Source organism: Anneissia japonica, unplaced genomic scaffold (assembly GCF_011630105.1).
Source record: "Anneissia japonica isolate Jap-2015-1 unplaced genomic scaffold, ASM1163010v1 scaffold9_len2422644_cov172, whole genome shotgun sequence".
Classification (NCBI taxonomy): Eukaryota; Metazoa; Echinodermata; class Crinoidea; order Comatulida; family Comatulidae; genus Anneissia; species Anneissia japonica.
Genome location: NW_022758107.1, coordinates 725,938 through 740,754, shown reverse-complemented (window position 1 = coordinate 740,754; position 14,817 = coordinate 725,938). Strand labels below are relative to the sequence as shown.

At 36.0% G+C, this 14,817-nt stretch overlaps 2 protein-coding genes across 3 annotated transcripts in view; both read right to left on the bottom strand.

Moving 5' to 3' along the window:
• The window catches only part of LOC117125075 (vesicle-associated membrane protein 714-like), a 9,716-nt gene extending 6,498 nt beyond the window's left edge, over positions 1 to 3,218 (bottom strand). The window contains exons 1-2 of one of the 2 annotated variants that reach the window (XM_033271453.1): positions 3,146 to 3,218; positions 842 to 1,054 (exon numbers count right to left, since the gene is read on the bottom strand). In XM_033271453.1, coding sequence (XP_033127344.1) covers positions 842 to 1,002 — 161 coding nt within the window. In that variant the 5' untranslated portion in view covers positions 1,003 to 1,054; positions 3,146 to 3,218. Of the gene's footprint in view, positions 1 to 841; positions 1,055 to 2,931; positions 3,098 to 3,145 lie in introns of those variants that run through there. The other variant, XM_033271452.1, reaches the window with a different exon arrangement.
• Positions 3,219 to 6,625: 3,407 nt separating this feature from the next.
• Positions 6,626 to 14,817, bottom strand: part of LOC117125052 (phosphatidylinositol 3-kinase regulatory subunit alpha-like) — a 29,656-nt gene continuing 21,464 nt past the window's right edge. The window contains exons 14-21 of the mRNA XM_033271420.1: positions 14,472 to 14,573; positions 13,453 to 13,633; positions 12,949 to 13,071; positions 12,635 to 12,753; positions 11,192 to 11,368; positions 10,635 to 10,703; positions 9,918 to 10,082; positions 6,626 to 8,264 (exon numbers count right to left, since the gene is read on the bottom strand). Coding sequence (XP_033127311.1) covers positions 8,054 to 8,264; positions 9,918 to 10,082; positions 10,635 to 10,703; positions 11,192 to 11,368; positions 12,635 to 12,753; positions 12,949 to 13,071; positions 13,453 to 13,633; positions 14,472 to 14,573 — 1,147 coding nt within the window. The 3' untranslated portion in view covers positions 6,626 to 8,053. The remainder of the gene's footprint in view (positions 8,265 to 9,917; positions 10,083 to 10,634; positions 10,704 to 11,191; positions 11,369 to 12,634; positions 12,754 to 12,948; positions 13,072 to 13,452; positions 13,634 to 14,471; positions 14,574 to 14,817) is intronic.

Here is a 14,817-nt window from a genome sequence, read left to right as displayed (position 1 = left end):
GTTGGTGCTTAATACTATATTACATCTACTGAACATAACGCAAGGCGCAAAGGGAAGTGGGCATATCGATGGCTATGATTACTTCATAATTTGGCTGTTAAAGTCTAAACACGTGACTTACGGTACTTTGCCATTTATTTTTATTTCAATTACTTTACTATACAATATATTTTTTTTAACGTTTGAACAGAAAATGGGATGCTCAGGCACCGTGAGAAACCCCATGATTACGCCACTAAAGTAATATGCAATCTTCCTTATATTAATATAATTAGGACCTGCCACAATTATGGCATTAGCCATTTGTCTAACTGTCATTTAGACTATCATCAATGATAATAAATACTTGATAAAAACGTTTATGTCCCCATCGGGACTATCATTAATATAAGTCTTACCTATTATCATCATAATAGCCTTCTTGTTGTTTTTGTTGGTGCTGTTGTTGTTGTTATTGTTGTTGTTGTTGCTGTTGTTGTTTAATAACTACAAATGGTGTTTATTATACATTTTCTACAAAAGTTATAAAAATTGTATTAAAAACTGTGAATTTGATTTTTAAATGAATATGAATAAATTTATTTGATTAATGAACGAGTGGACGAAGTAGTGAATGAATGAACGAACGAACGAAAGCATGGATGGATGGATGGATGGATGAATGAATGAATGAATAAATGAATGAATGAAAAAATGAATGAATGAATGAATGAATGAATGAATGAATGAATGAATGAATGAATGAATGAATGAATGAATGAATGAACGAACGAATGAATGAACCATTTTACATTCCTATGACATATAATAAATCAAAAATTAAAATTGATAAATAACTTACTGTTCTGCTGCTTTGTATATAGTCTTATAGTCGGTGTTTGTTGATAAGTTACGAAGCGCTGAGCTGGCAACTTGAGAAAAATTTCCCTCACTGCTGTCCGACGTATAGGCCTCCACAAGAATGTCGTGACCCCGCGCAACACAACAATATAAAATCGGCATATTTACACCCAGTTAATCTGTATCCCAAGTCTAGTTTCAAAAAAGTAAACCTGGAAAGAAAAAGATTAGGACTACGATCAGAAAAAAAATATATATAATATAATAGAAAAGTGGTGATGGGGTAAACTCGATGACAACACGTCCTCTGACTGTCAACACAGTGAGATTTCTGAAAGACATAACTGTATCTTGATGAGCTACTGGTAAACTAAGGGAATTTTACAAAAATGTTTTAGATGAGTCATATTCTAAATATAGTCTTAATCATGTGCACGAAGTGCATGCCCATCCTCAATTCAGCTGCAAGCAAGAGTTTGTTTATCAATCGTGATTTAAAGAAACAGCATGTGCAACATGGAATTTAGGCCTACACTTAGAAACAAGGTAACCTGGGAATTTCAGAAATATATGCTGTTTAAAGACTTTCACAGAATATATTAAGGAAAATGTAAGGAATATAAATTATATTATATATAATATATATATATGCACATATATATAGGCCTATATAACGTTATCACAGAATACAGTGGCAAATAACACTTTACAGTATAATTGTGATGACGACAGTTTATTTATTACTTATATTTTTTATTTATTGATTTAATACTTGCTATTTTAGAGTATTTAAATATTTGAAGATTTGAAAAAAAAATAAATATTTTTATTACTGAATTTTATCATTTGGGGCCATTTGCACCTACCTGTCATTTGGGGCCATTTTTACCAGGGCCAATTTTACTGGGGTCATTTTTACCGGGGCCATTTTTACCGCACACCAGTAAAACACATCCAGTGGCTGAAAGTGTTTCTATCAATTTCCACTGTAAAATCGGTATAAATTCACTAATTTCCATGTTCAAGTTGATCATTTTATGTTACTTCAAAATGAGCAAGTTAATTTTATAAAATAATTTTTTTGTGTAGTTTGCATAGAACATTATATCTTTAACTGGGAGCCTATGATTTTAAACAATATTGTAGGACCTTCCATTGTCAGAGTGACGATGCATCGATCGTCAGATATAGGATAATAAGAGCAGGGTATAAGAAACAGATTACTACGTCCGCCTATCTTGTTTCACTTTTAATTTCTATTTCTGAGTATTTCGTGACTTATACACCACTTGAAAATAGGAGCCTAGCAATCAGACGTACCGATTAGCATCAAATTAAATAATTTTTAGAAAAAGGCAAACTCCGTCTTATGAACTCAAGATGAACCCTTTGCTAATCCAAGCATGACATGCACCGACGATATATCAGGGGTGGCGCCAGTGGGGCCGGGTGTCTGGGCCCCGTCGGGGAGAGCTGGTCCCTGCGTCGGGGAGAAAAACCAAAATTCGTCGGGGGCGGGGTGGGACAAATGTATATGTATTTTCTACATATATATTCCAAAATCGATTAAATAAGCCGTAGAAACTCCTAAATTGTCATATTTTTCGGGACCGGCTTCGCCCCCAGGAATTATACGCTAACTATTTTTCGTCGGGGACATCGCCCCCATCCCCCGTCGGAGAACTCGGAACCACACCCCTTGTCGGGCAAATCCTGGCGCCACCACACTGATCCTAATAACAATATCCATTTCCGGAAAAAAATTTCCATGGGATTCTAAGGGAATTCCCAGGATAGGCCCTGTAGACTCTCTGAGCGGAAAACCTGGGTCACGAATATAAAATCGCAACCAAACAGTGCGCATTTCCAAGTTATTTTGCATTCTCTACTTACTTGACGCAAACGGTTATAGAACAGGGAACAGTGAAAGTACTGTCCCCTGTTATATATACTTAGCAAACTGTCTATGAAATTGCAGGGCTTGGCAAGAAGTCTCATGGGTTCACTTCCTCTATATTGAACACCGTCTGCTTATAGCAAGGCTAAACAACGACACAAACACTAACAACTGAAAGCAGTCATTCTACTTACGTTTACTGTAGGCCCGTTACCTGATCAAGAGAAAAGGTTAAATCCTAACATAAATAGATACCGTGTCTTGCGTTATTTTAGCATAGTGCTGAGCATAAATCGCGAAGGCTCTTTTACGTACAGGCGATCGCTTTTTCAAACGCGATGGAGCTGAGTCACTATTGCTCATTTGGATGACGGTAAATGGTTCGTCTTCCTTTTTTTATAAAGTCAAATTAGTTCCAATGCGGCTTGAGGCGTTTCGGCATGCCTGCTCATGACTGACGCTGCACGTCTTAAACTGCGGTGGTTGAACTTTCTTATCATTCGCCATTATTTCTACCCTTCCTGTTATACTGATACACTTTTGAAGTCCTTAGGATGTCGTCAAATGTAAGTCCGGATTACAGTTATTCGGGGTACTTTTAAATTTCCTAAAATGCGGACCCAGATAGAGAATCTTGTTAGGGTCTATTTATAGGCGAAACTCTTAATGCCCATACATTCTTAGATGATTTTAAACAGATAACGCTTTACGATATTGTAACTCCGCTGAAATATAAAATATAAGAAAAATATATTCAATGATATATAAATATGGTCAAGTCATTCATATTAAATTCTGTTTAGGGCCTAATGGGAATTTCATGGATCTCTGATAAAGTATATTATTGGCAATAGAACAATCATCCACCTACTTGCGGTGAAGTAAATCTAAATGTATTCATGTACAGTATGATTCAAAAACGTGAACAATATACAGTTGTAAATATCAACCAAAAACGTGCGTGCCGATACTTCAATGCTTTAGAAATAAAGAAAACAGCCTTGAGTGAATTCAAAAGATGCGAAACTGTTCATGACTTGTATTTTGTAAAAAAAAAAAAAAGTCATACTACTTGCAGTGTTTGGTGGTACGTCAGTGGCAGTTTCAAGGGTCCAAGCCTGCCAGCTGGGCCCTTCCCACTACATCTTTCAAAATTTATTTTTAAAATGGAGGGGAAAAAAATAGGGAAAATTATATTATTTAAAAGGGAGGTGCCATAATCATAAATTTAGTCCCAACCATGAAGTGAGACACCCTTCTTTGAACGTACATCCATGGCCCACCCTCTATTTCGAATTCCATCCGCGCACTGCACGTACAGTAATGTAAATTGTAATGAACATGAACAATAATTATGGCCTCTGAAACTATTATTGAGGGGTCTTTAGAGGTATACGGATGCTTCGTTATATATATTTTAGATCCATAGGCCTACTGAAGGGGACCCCAATAGCCCAGGACCCCAGTGCTTTGCCCTGGATGCACTTCCCATACCTACGCCACTGTATGGAAGTCCTATCAGCCATAGACCTAATATTTGTGAAGTTGTTGGAAGTTGCAGAATTGAGACGGCGCTGCCATATATTTCTGTTATTCTAAAAGACACTACATGCATCAAAACACTTTCAATTGCATTAATTTTACAACGGAATTGATAAACAACAACTAGATTCCACTTTGATGTAATTACAATGATAGAAGAAAATGTCACCATCCACTTATAAGCAATTAGTACAGTTGCGTATCATACACTATCGGAAATTATTATACGAAGGTTAGATTAATGCATGAAAAATTTAAACAGCAGCAAAAAATAATCGTACAATGGCAGAAGTGCTTTACCTAAAATCCCACCAATAAAATTAAAACTCACAAAATGTTGCCACCTTCTGACCCCAGCTGCAATGTTTTTAGAATAAATCCAGTTCTCTTTTTGAGCTGACTCAATCATGCATAGCACATTATTCTGTCTGTTACAAGCTACGGGGGTGGAACCAGATCCGAGTATCAATATAAAGGTATGAGTGCAATGAAAGAAAGATATCACCCAATTTTCTTTGTCATTTTCGTGAGCATACAAAAGCATACGATCTTGAGGATGACATAATTAATGTCGAAAAATTGAATCCCGACACGATGGCGTGCATTTCGATACTTGGAGTATGTATTTTACTATCTTATAAGGAGAGGGGACAACAGTAATCTCGAAAAAAATGCAACAATCACCATCTTATTATGTACTGTCTTGTTGGAGAGTCGCATAAATGAGTATATTATTATTTTGTATATAGGCGAGCTAGGGCGATTCTATTAATTCAAAACGATTTGGGGATGCAATGATGCAAGTGATCTGCATTTGTCACTCTCCACCTAAAATTATAGATACGGTACCAGGTCTGATATGGATAAATGGAAATTTGTTAGTGCTGAATTACCGTACATGCCCAAGTAGCCTGGAGTTGCACATAGATTCTGTATCCTATGGCAAGGGCACGTCACACTGTTTAGTGTGGTAAACAGACTCATTGGCTACAATTTTATACTTGATAAGAATCTAATAAATATATATGGGCCCAGTCCTAAATTTTGTCTTAATCAGTGAAAACTTCGATATGTATTTGGCACCAATGGCGTTCCATACTACACCTTTTCTAGATTCGCATTACTCTTTTACAAGTCTCTTAAATTCGCATCCAAATTCAAGATTTCTTAAAATAAACCGACGAAATTAGCATTAGCTAATACTAGGAAAAAACAATAAATTAGAGACTTGCGGCAAGTTTAGGTTTACCAGTACGAAATTTTGGAAAATTAAGATACGGTATATACAGTAGTAAAAAGAACACAACACGATTTCAACGACTGCCACTCACAAAGTAATACTGATCTATGAACTGATAGGTCAATACCTGGCTATGGCCAAATAGATGATGATGGTAAAGACGATAACAATTATGATGACCACAACTACGATGACCAAGATTTTTTTTTATTTCCTTCACATCCAAACAGCAATTACACCTGCCACTTGCAGGATGGAATGATGCTTTATAAACCAAGTCTCTTTGCGAGGCTTAAGCTTGGTTTCCATAAACATCTCTACACGCTATCGCTGACTTCTTTGGCGACGCTGATTTGTCATTTGAATCGAGAAGCGTTTGCGTCAGGGACAGCTACGCAATGCAAGGATTGCAGTGAAAACGCTGTAGCGACTGTGTATCTACTTTATAGAATCCAGGCTTACGGTAGATTCATACCAGTTCGTATGGCTAACGAAATGAAAAAAAAAATTAATTCAGTGGTAAAGAATAGAGTAGTAGCAAGACGTGCATTGAAGACGTTCTACAAGCCGAATCCAAATTCGGTGTGAATTTAACTCAAAGCAACGTCCACATCATGCCCGGAGCCCAGACAAAAAATCGTGAGTTGCTACATTTTTTGAACGCTGCGTTCACATCGCGCACAGAAAGCAGTTGTTCAGGTTAAGTACGTATGCGTTTGATTGGTTCGAACCAACCAAGCTTTTTGCTTTTTGGTCCAAGAAAAAAAAATGTACGATTTCAGGATACAAATGGCTCTCAGATCCACCAGTCCGGATTAGAAATCATACGAATTTGATGTGAACGGTCCTATTCTTTACCACTGAACCCATTTTCACGATTTTTTCTACAGAATCCAGGCTTGATGTGAACGTAGCTCTAAGGAAGTGAAGTTGTTTTTAGTGGTGAAAAAAGTTCTGTTGTGACAAGAATTGCACCCAGAACCCAGGGATTAGAAGGCAAGCACCTTAACCGCTAAACTTATTCAACTCCACTCAGGAGATGATGGGGATGATGATGAGGAGGAGGAGGTGGATGGTAATGGTAAACAAAAACACTGAGAACAAAATCTCTTACCCTCATCACTATTTTAATATCACGAAAATAGTATGATCCTTAATAGAAAATGCACAAACAATGATTACAATAAAAGGATACAAAGACAAACTAACTTTTACTGTACCTACATGTAAAGGAAGACAAAACAATTCATAAAATATGACTTAAATATGAAGAATATATAATTATGGATTCATGATTTGATGGAATCTAAGTCTACGAAAGAGGACAAAATACCCATCATGCAACTTGGTTCACATGATCATTTCATCAAATATCGACAACTGTAATTTTTTTTTAAATTTTACATAAGCAAATATTTAGCCACCGAACTGATTATTATACAAACACAATTCCATTTTTTTAATTAATTTTTCCCATGCAAATTTGACTTAACTAATTTTTTCTATTATTACAAATGAATTATCCTTTTTTAAGTAATCGATGGTTTTTTTACAAATTTTTTCAAACAATTTATTAATATTTATGTGAAGTTTAATAACAATAATATAAACTTTAGTAGACTTGATTCCAAATTATGCTTATTAAATTGCTAACACATTGTACATCAACAACACCTACCAACAAATTATACAAATCTATACCATACCAAAATAAACTGAATACTGCCAAAACTTGATTAAGTAAAAACACCCCTTGAAAAACAATGGAACAATCAGATTGGAACAGCCTGTAATATGTACACTCACCTGCAAATTAAAATTTTTGTTCTTCCGATTTTGAACCAAGAGGAACCAGATGCTATGAGCTGACTGTTTCACTGTTTTTTTAGGGGTGTAACCACTTTATCGAGTTTTGATAACATTTAGTATATCCCAAGTAAGTGTTTAGAAAAATAGTCAACACCGATAATGGAGTTGATGTTGATTTTGTTATTAATTATATATTTTTTTTTTGTAAATTAAAAACAGCTAGAAAATATTGGCAATAAGCATCAAGTAATTTAATGCAAAGGGTGTAATTCAGTTAAAAAATGTAACTGCATTAAAAATATATACAACTGCATAAAATTATATATTATGAAAGCAACTGTTTAGCATAATGTTCATTGAAGAATGTGAAGGTATTCATACAAGAAACAGAGAGAGAGTAAGTCCATTTTGCCCGATACACGAAGGTAGTATTGTTACAATATCCTAAAAGCTCACAAATACAAACTTGTTCATAATACTAAGCATCTATGTATAAAGGATAAATAAAGGTGGTATCTATAATTTGGGTAAAAAAAAGCTTTCTTGATACACAAGATTATAATATTATGCATTTCTGTATGAATGTTAATACACAAGTGCATAATAATATATGTAAAATATCATATGAACTATGTTTATTTACCCTTACTTTAAAAGCTAAGGTGGTTTAATTATGTTAGGAGCAGAGTTTGGTACACATGTTGATATCCCAAGTAAATGAAATACTATGTGTACATGTTTTCATCAGGTGGAGGGGGGCCATGGACTGGATAAGCTAAGGTCGTATCAAGCTCATCGTTATGCTGAGCTAAAGAGCTTTCTTGATATGCGAGCACTAGCTCTTTCAGCGTCTTGTACAAGTTGTAAGGCTCAGCGAAGCCATATCCAGTCGGTGTGAAATTTATCCTACAATGCCTCGTCTCCCTTTCTTTTGCACTGAAAAGATAAAAAAGAGATTTGAATGTTAAAATTATACTATATGAAAAATAACCATAAAACATTCAAATAAAACACTAAAATGTTAAAATAATTTTGTGTAAATGAGACAAACTTTTCTCTATGTAAATTTTAATTGAGCAGTAATAATTTACATAAGTTATGAATACTAAATATTGACCATATACTCGAGTATATAGAGGCTACGTTCAGACTTGGAGATAAGCTGGGCTTGAGTTAAGCCTGACTTAACGTTAAGCCCAGCTTAACTTTTCCGGGCGTTCAAACTAGCAGGATTAGCCAGGCGCGAGAATTTGCATAATAATTAACCGTAACCAAGAAACATGTTTCTAAACATTGCTCGCAAAACGTACGCTAGCTCACAGCGTACATAATTGAATGCTGATTGGTCATTTTGCTACCCGAAGTCAATGCAAGACCCCCCCCCCCCCGGCAGCGATTAAAGCCCGGCTTAGAAAAGTTAAACACGGTGGCAAACCAGGCCTAGTTACTATAGGAACACAGCCCGGCTTGAGATAAGCCACCTAGTTCAGACTGGCCTGTGGATAAACCCAACGAGTTGAGCCACCTAGTCTGAACTAGGCCACAGTAGCTCAACAAGGCAGTAAATGTGGCAAAAACAAGCTAAATCAGTCAATCCTTGCGAATAGTCAAAACATGTAGGAATGCCAAAATTTTCAAAATCTATTTCATTAATCTAAATTAATACAATATTTTCACCAAATTTTGAAATGATTCAAAATCTATTTTATTAATCTAAATTAATACAACATTTTCACCAAATTTTAAATGAAAATTTCCGATAACCTGGCAACTACCACTGGGGGCAGCATTTCACTCTACGTAGTTACCATCATGGAATAATTAAGCGATAAAACTAAATTCCTTTGAGTATGAACATTTTAAAATGAAAAAAGAAAGAAATGTTTATATTAAAAACAAGTTTTAAAAAGCTATTTCAATGTTTACATATACAGTAATTAGCAAGATCGTATATGTTGTCTACAGCTGCTATAGCAAAGGTCTAGCGGCGCGATCCGCTGTGCAATGCTCTATTTGTAACAAGTCAGCTGTTCAGGCTAGGCCGCTGGAAGTCCCCCAGTGAGTTGTGAGACGTTGGCAGCGCTGTTTCAAAATAATTCTGATACAATGGTCTATATGTCATGCTATGTTGTTATTTTCCCCATTTTCGACGCAAAACATTTTTTTTACAATTTAGTGATAGTTTCTGCCTAACAAATGTCTAAAATTGTAAAAGAAATACCAGATGAAAATGATTCTTTTACCATTTTCCAACTTTCAATGTACCGTTTAACCCTGTAATAATAACTAAAAAACTGGTTTTACTTGTCTGCCAAATACATTACATTGGTTTTTAAACCAATAAACAGTAGGCTAGTAGACAATCTAATTATTAAATGGGTAAGTTTTGAGGTGAGAAAAAAAACCCAGAAAATTGTTCATGAACGACGAACATATATATAGACAAGCAAGGATGTTTCCATTATTTGCTTCTATACTCAAGTTTCAATGGAAACTGACACTTGTCCTGGCAAGTAGCTCACATATAAAACACAAGCTTCATTATAGAGGGCAGTATTCATTATAGAGGGCAGTTATTAATTTACTTACACAATAGAACATGCATAATCTCCAGGCTTGCTACTGTTACGTATCAAGAATGTACCCTTAGCTTTGCTCCGAAGCAGTTGCTCTGCCTCCACCCGAGTAATGTTGGGCAGGAACCACAATGCCTCGTCTTGGTGTGGAAGGTCTGATTGCATTGGATTGTGATTACTACAAAGAAGAAAATACTTGTACATTAAAACTGAATCACGATGGTGTGTATTTTAATACTTGGAGTATGTATTATATTTTCTTATCTAAGATTAATCAGTGGGCCTTTAAGGTGAAACTGCAGTACTATGGTATTCAAACTTAGAAATGATCATGTTTATATATAACAATCAACATGCGGCATATAATATACAGAAAAAAAATACAAAATAATATTTTCCACATTCTTTGAAGTCCATACAACTTGGGTTTATATCCTGACAGGGGTGGTGCCAGGATTTGACCAACGGGTGAGACAATGTCGCCGATGGGGAGGCTAATTGCCCAGATAAGGAGGCCGATATCCTTGACAGAGGAAGCCAAAGTACCCGACGGGGGGTGGCAGGAATCCCCAATGAGGGGGCCAAAGTTCTCAACGGGATGTTCTATTCATCTCGGCTCAAACGAGCCAGCAAGTTCAACCTATTTTGAATCTATCAAAGGGAAAATCAATACAAAAATTCACAAAACCATTTTTTTATATTCTTTTCAGCAAACTGCAAGAACGCTTACCTCTGTACATTTTCCATACTAAGCCAACGGTTGATCTCATCTCGCTTCATTCCTTTCATTCCAAGCCACCTGTATGTAAAAATTAATTATAAATATTATGGAAATATTTTTTTGTATTCCAATTCAAGATCATGGCTCTTAGGCTTTGTCAACACTATAAATTTGTGTGATGTGCCCATGTATAGGCATGATGATGTCATATCACACCCAAATATGGGCGTATCATTCTCTACACATTCTATTAATGTTGCACATTTTTATAACCTAGTTAGTATTTATGATCATACAATAACACATCTTGATGGTGATTATGTGTTGTAATTATGAGTTCACATTTGTATCTTGTATTTTACACCCAAAAAAATAAATGCTTCCGTCAAACAAAGTCCTTATCAAACCCTTCAACAATAAACGTTTATTCAAATAAATATGATCTCTTGCACAAGACAGTGGGGAAGTAATGGTTATGATGTTTAGCATCTAATGCAAACACCTATGGTTCCAATCCTACCAGAATACACATTTTGTGTGAATAAAAAAAAAATGGCAACTCTTACATAATGCACTGGTCTCGAATCTTTTTGAGCTCCATAATTACTGGTTTTATACCATTCATATTCCTGTCTAGTTCCCTATTTATATTTATTTGTTGTTGAAGCTCATGGTTGAGGGTGGCTTGATGTTCACGTATTTCATTCAGGCGTGACTGTAGCAATTCATAATTTTTTAGCAACCTGTAAGCAAGTAAACAAAAATTGATTCAACCTTAAGCCGGGCACTTTACTCAACCCACTGCGATTCTATGGAGAGCACAACGCCACGAAGCGTGCGTAACAGCTCAGACTGCCACCGACAACGACCGATACAACGTAGTGAGTGGCCGGCTTAAGATTGATGACAACTGGTACAACTCAGTAAATGAGAATTTAAAAAGAGGGCATTAATAATTGCATGCAACTTCCTATAGAGTACTACAGTGTTACGTCACGATACCACGTGATACTACTCCGTTGCTATCGTTGCAAAATGCATTCAACCGGACGCCATTTTCTCCACTGACAAACCATTGATCCCAATTTCTAACGTAATTATTAAGATGTTGTATCTTAGTTTTTCTTTGTAGATTTTAATTGATGATTAAATGTGTTTTCAACAACTAATATAATGCGAGCTTTTGAATTTTTAGTACATTTTGAAGGTAAAATATTAGATGTAATACCAATGTCTGGTTGGCAACAGAGGGCGCTAGCTAGCATTGTGACGACACGACTGTGGTACTCTATGACAGTTAACAACTGACAGAAGGCCATCTTGATTGCAAGTTCATGAATAACTTACCCTGGAATGGCTTAAGACCCACTCCCACTAGGGCTTTTTTCAGCATACGAGTTACAAGAGTTTGCCAAGTTGCTAACTCGGTACACTCGGCAAAAACTCATAGGACGATTCGGGAATCTGGGGGAGAACTCGTACCTACTCGTAGCAGCTCTAAACTCATGGCGCTTATTTTTAACTTGTTTAAAATGAGCGCTACGAGTTGATAACTCGTAGTAAACTGAAAGGTCTCGTAAATAACTCGTAGAGTACTCAGGGTACTCCTAGCTAACTCGTACACTACTCAAGATACTCGCTGGCGGTTTTGTAATCCACGAGTTTGATGCAAGCACCCCGAAAAGAGTACGAGTGCACCGAGTTGGTTACGATCACCAGGAACATGTGGTTGGAATGCTCCTACCTCACTTAACATCTAATGCAAACTCGTAGTAAACTCGGTGCTTCACTCAGCATAATAGCTAACACGCAGTAAGCTCGTTTACCAAGCGAATTAAATGACACTTTTTTAACTCATAGAACTAGAAATCAACCTAGGTGGGAGAGGACCTTTTCTGACAGTGAGGTGATATTGATTTCTAGCACTGTCCACTAGTGATAACCGAATGTGAAATGGTTACTGACAATGAGGGAGCTATTGATTGCAAGGTACATGAGTGATAGCTTACTCTGGTATATCCTTTGGGTTGGCTTCCTTTTGATTCTGTTGATGAAGTTCCATCTGTTCTTCAAACACTTTTATTGTTTCATTAAAAGCATCTGAAGCCTGTTGTTTTAATTGTATTTCCTGAAAGCAAACAATTGTTACTGTTTAATTGCTTCAGCATGTTCACCATTTTTAATGTTTCATTATGCATCTACCATGGTCCTCAAATTCTTGATTCAATCTTATAACTAAGGTAGCCTGCTTGAGCCGTATATAGGTGTTAAAAACCAACAATGAAAACACAATTGACTGCAGAAAACACAAATGATGACATACCTGTTGAGTTTTACTATATTCGTCATAATAAAGATCATACTGTTTAGTCTTTGCAAGATACTCTTGGTTCTTCTCAAGTAACCTATTAATCACAAAATCAATGCTTGTTTCTAGCTCATGATCCTACAAGAAAATAAAAACATTGACATTAGTATGAAATAAATTATGAAGAATGAAAACTTTTGACTTGTTAATGGGAATTATCTTATAAAATGTTGGTATATTGGTGGCGGAAAAAGCTTGTGCTGAAGCCTTCAATTTTAAATTGGCACTCAATCCGGAAGAAAAAAATTGACGTATTTACTGGAAGGTCATTCTCTACTGGGAACAGATATAGTATTTCAAAAACATAGAAACAACACAGTCATTCCAAGGTTAAACAATGTAACTGCACTAAAATATAACAGCAGTTGTAACATTGTTTTACTTTGGGATGGCCAAACAGCACAGTTTCTGATGTAGAAATAAATACATAACTAAATTAACAAAGGTAGAAGTACTTACAGTTTCATACTTGTTGACAGACTGAAGAAGCTTAATATCTAAGTTGGCGTTGTACTGGGCTAAGGAATGTGTTCGGTAGTGGTTAATTAATTCTGGTACCGAATGAAACTTCAGCGGTTCTGAGAAACCATACATTCCATTTTTATGAAAGATCTTGATGAGTTTATTGCTGCCACCCTTTCTGTGGAGACAAACAAAAATAAGCAATTAGAATAGTGCTTATCTAAACACTATGTGGAAATTATTACACTTTTAGGTTAGATTAATGCATTAAAAAATTCCTTTGGGCCTGCAAACTGTGTACTAATGGAAAATCAGTGCACAGTTGGAGATAGGAAAATAAGGTTGGGAGTTGCAGTGATGACGTCACAACTGATTTATAATACATTATTGTTTCTCATTTCTCAAGGACATGTTTAAATAACAGATAGAAACGGGAAAATAAGTATCAGTTGTGTTTGGAGATCTCAACCTTGTTACTGAAATCAGAGTGCTGAGCCTCTCAATGTGCATGGCACTTGTGCCCTTAGGCACCTTACTTATGCTTCTCTCTCCACCCAGGAGTAAATGTGGGTACTTGGGTAGACTCTAATTCCAATGCACTGACAATGTGTTTGATACAATGACCAGGTTAATAATGTAAAGCTCATAGGGGCCCTCCATTGCATGATGCTCTTTATCAGTAGTAGATCAAGGAACTTAAAATGGAAAGGGTCCAGGCAAGGAATTTTACAGATGGTTGACCCAACAGACTTCCACATCTCCACCACCTTTGGGGGCTGAGTTGCAATATTTTTAGTCAATGGTGTCTCTAGATGGTCAAAAACGGCATTCTTAAATTTGAATGAATGTTTCTTTTTTCCCCATGTTCTTATTTCAATACATTTTGGGGGAGGGGACTGGCAAAGGCCCCCTCTAGAATCTTCCTCTGTATATAAAACTAGCATATTATTATTATTATTATTATTATCTATATTTATTTAATAATAACAGTGTATCTAAAAATCACAAGGTGTTACCTCAATGTGAGTGTATAATCCCCGTGAGTAATCTTGGTAGATGCATCACGAACCAAGAAGGTACCATCAGGCATGTCCTTCAACTTCTCATTAGCATCCTCCCTATAAAAAAAGTAATAATAAATTACAATTACATTTACACAATAACACCTACAAAGATAATGTTGTAACTTTAGGTCGCTTGGTTTGACTTTAGGATTTAGTTTGGTTGGGGGGGATGTTCTGAAAATGTTGTGCCACTTTTGAAAAATTCTGGATCCGCCCCTGTTCAATAACATACAGTACACCCTCCAATGTGAGACCCCTCTACTTCAGGACCACTATTTTAAAGTACCAACTAATCATC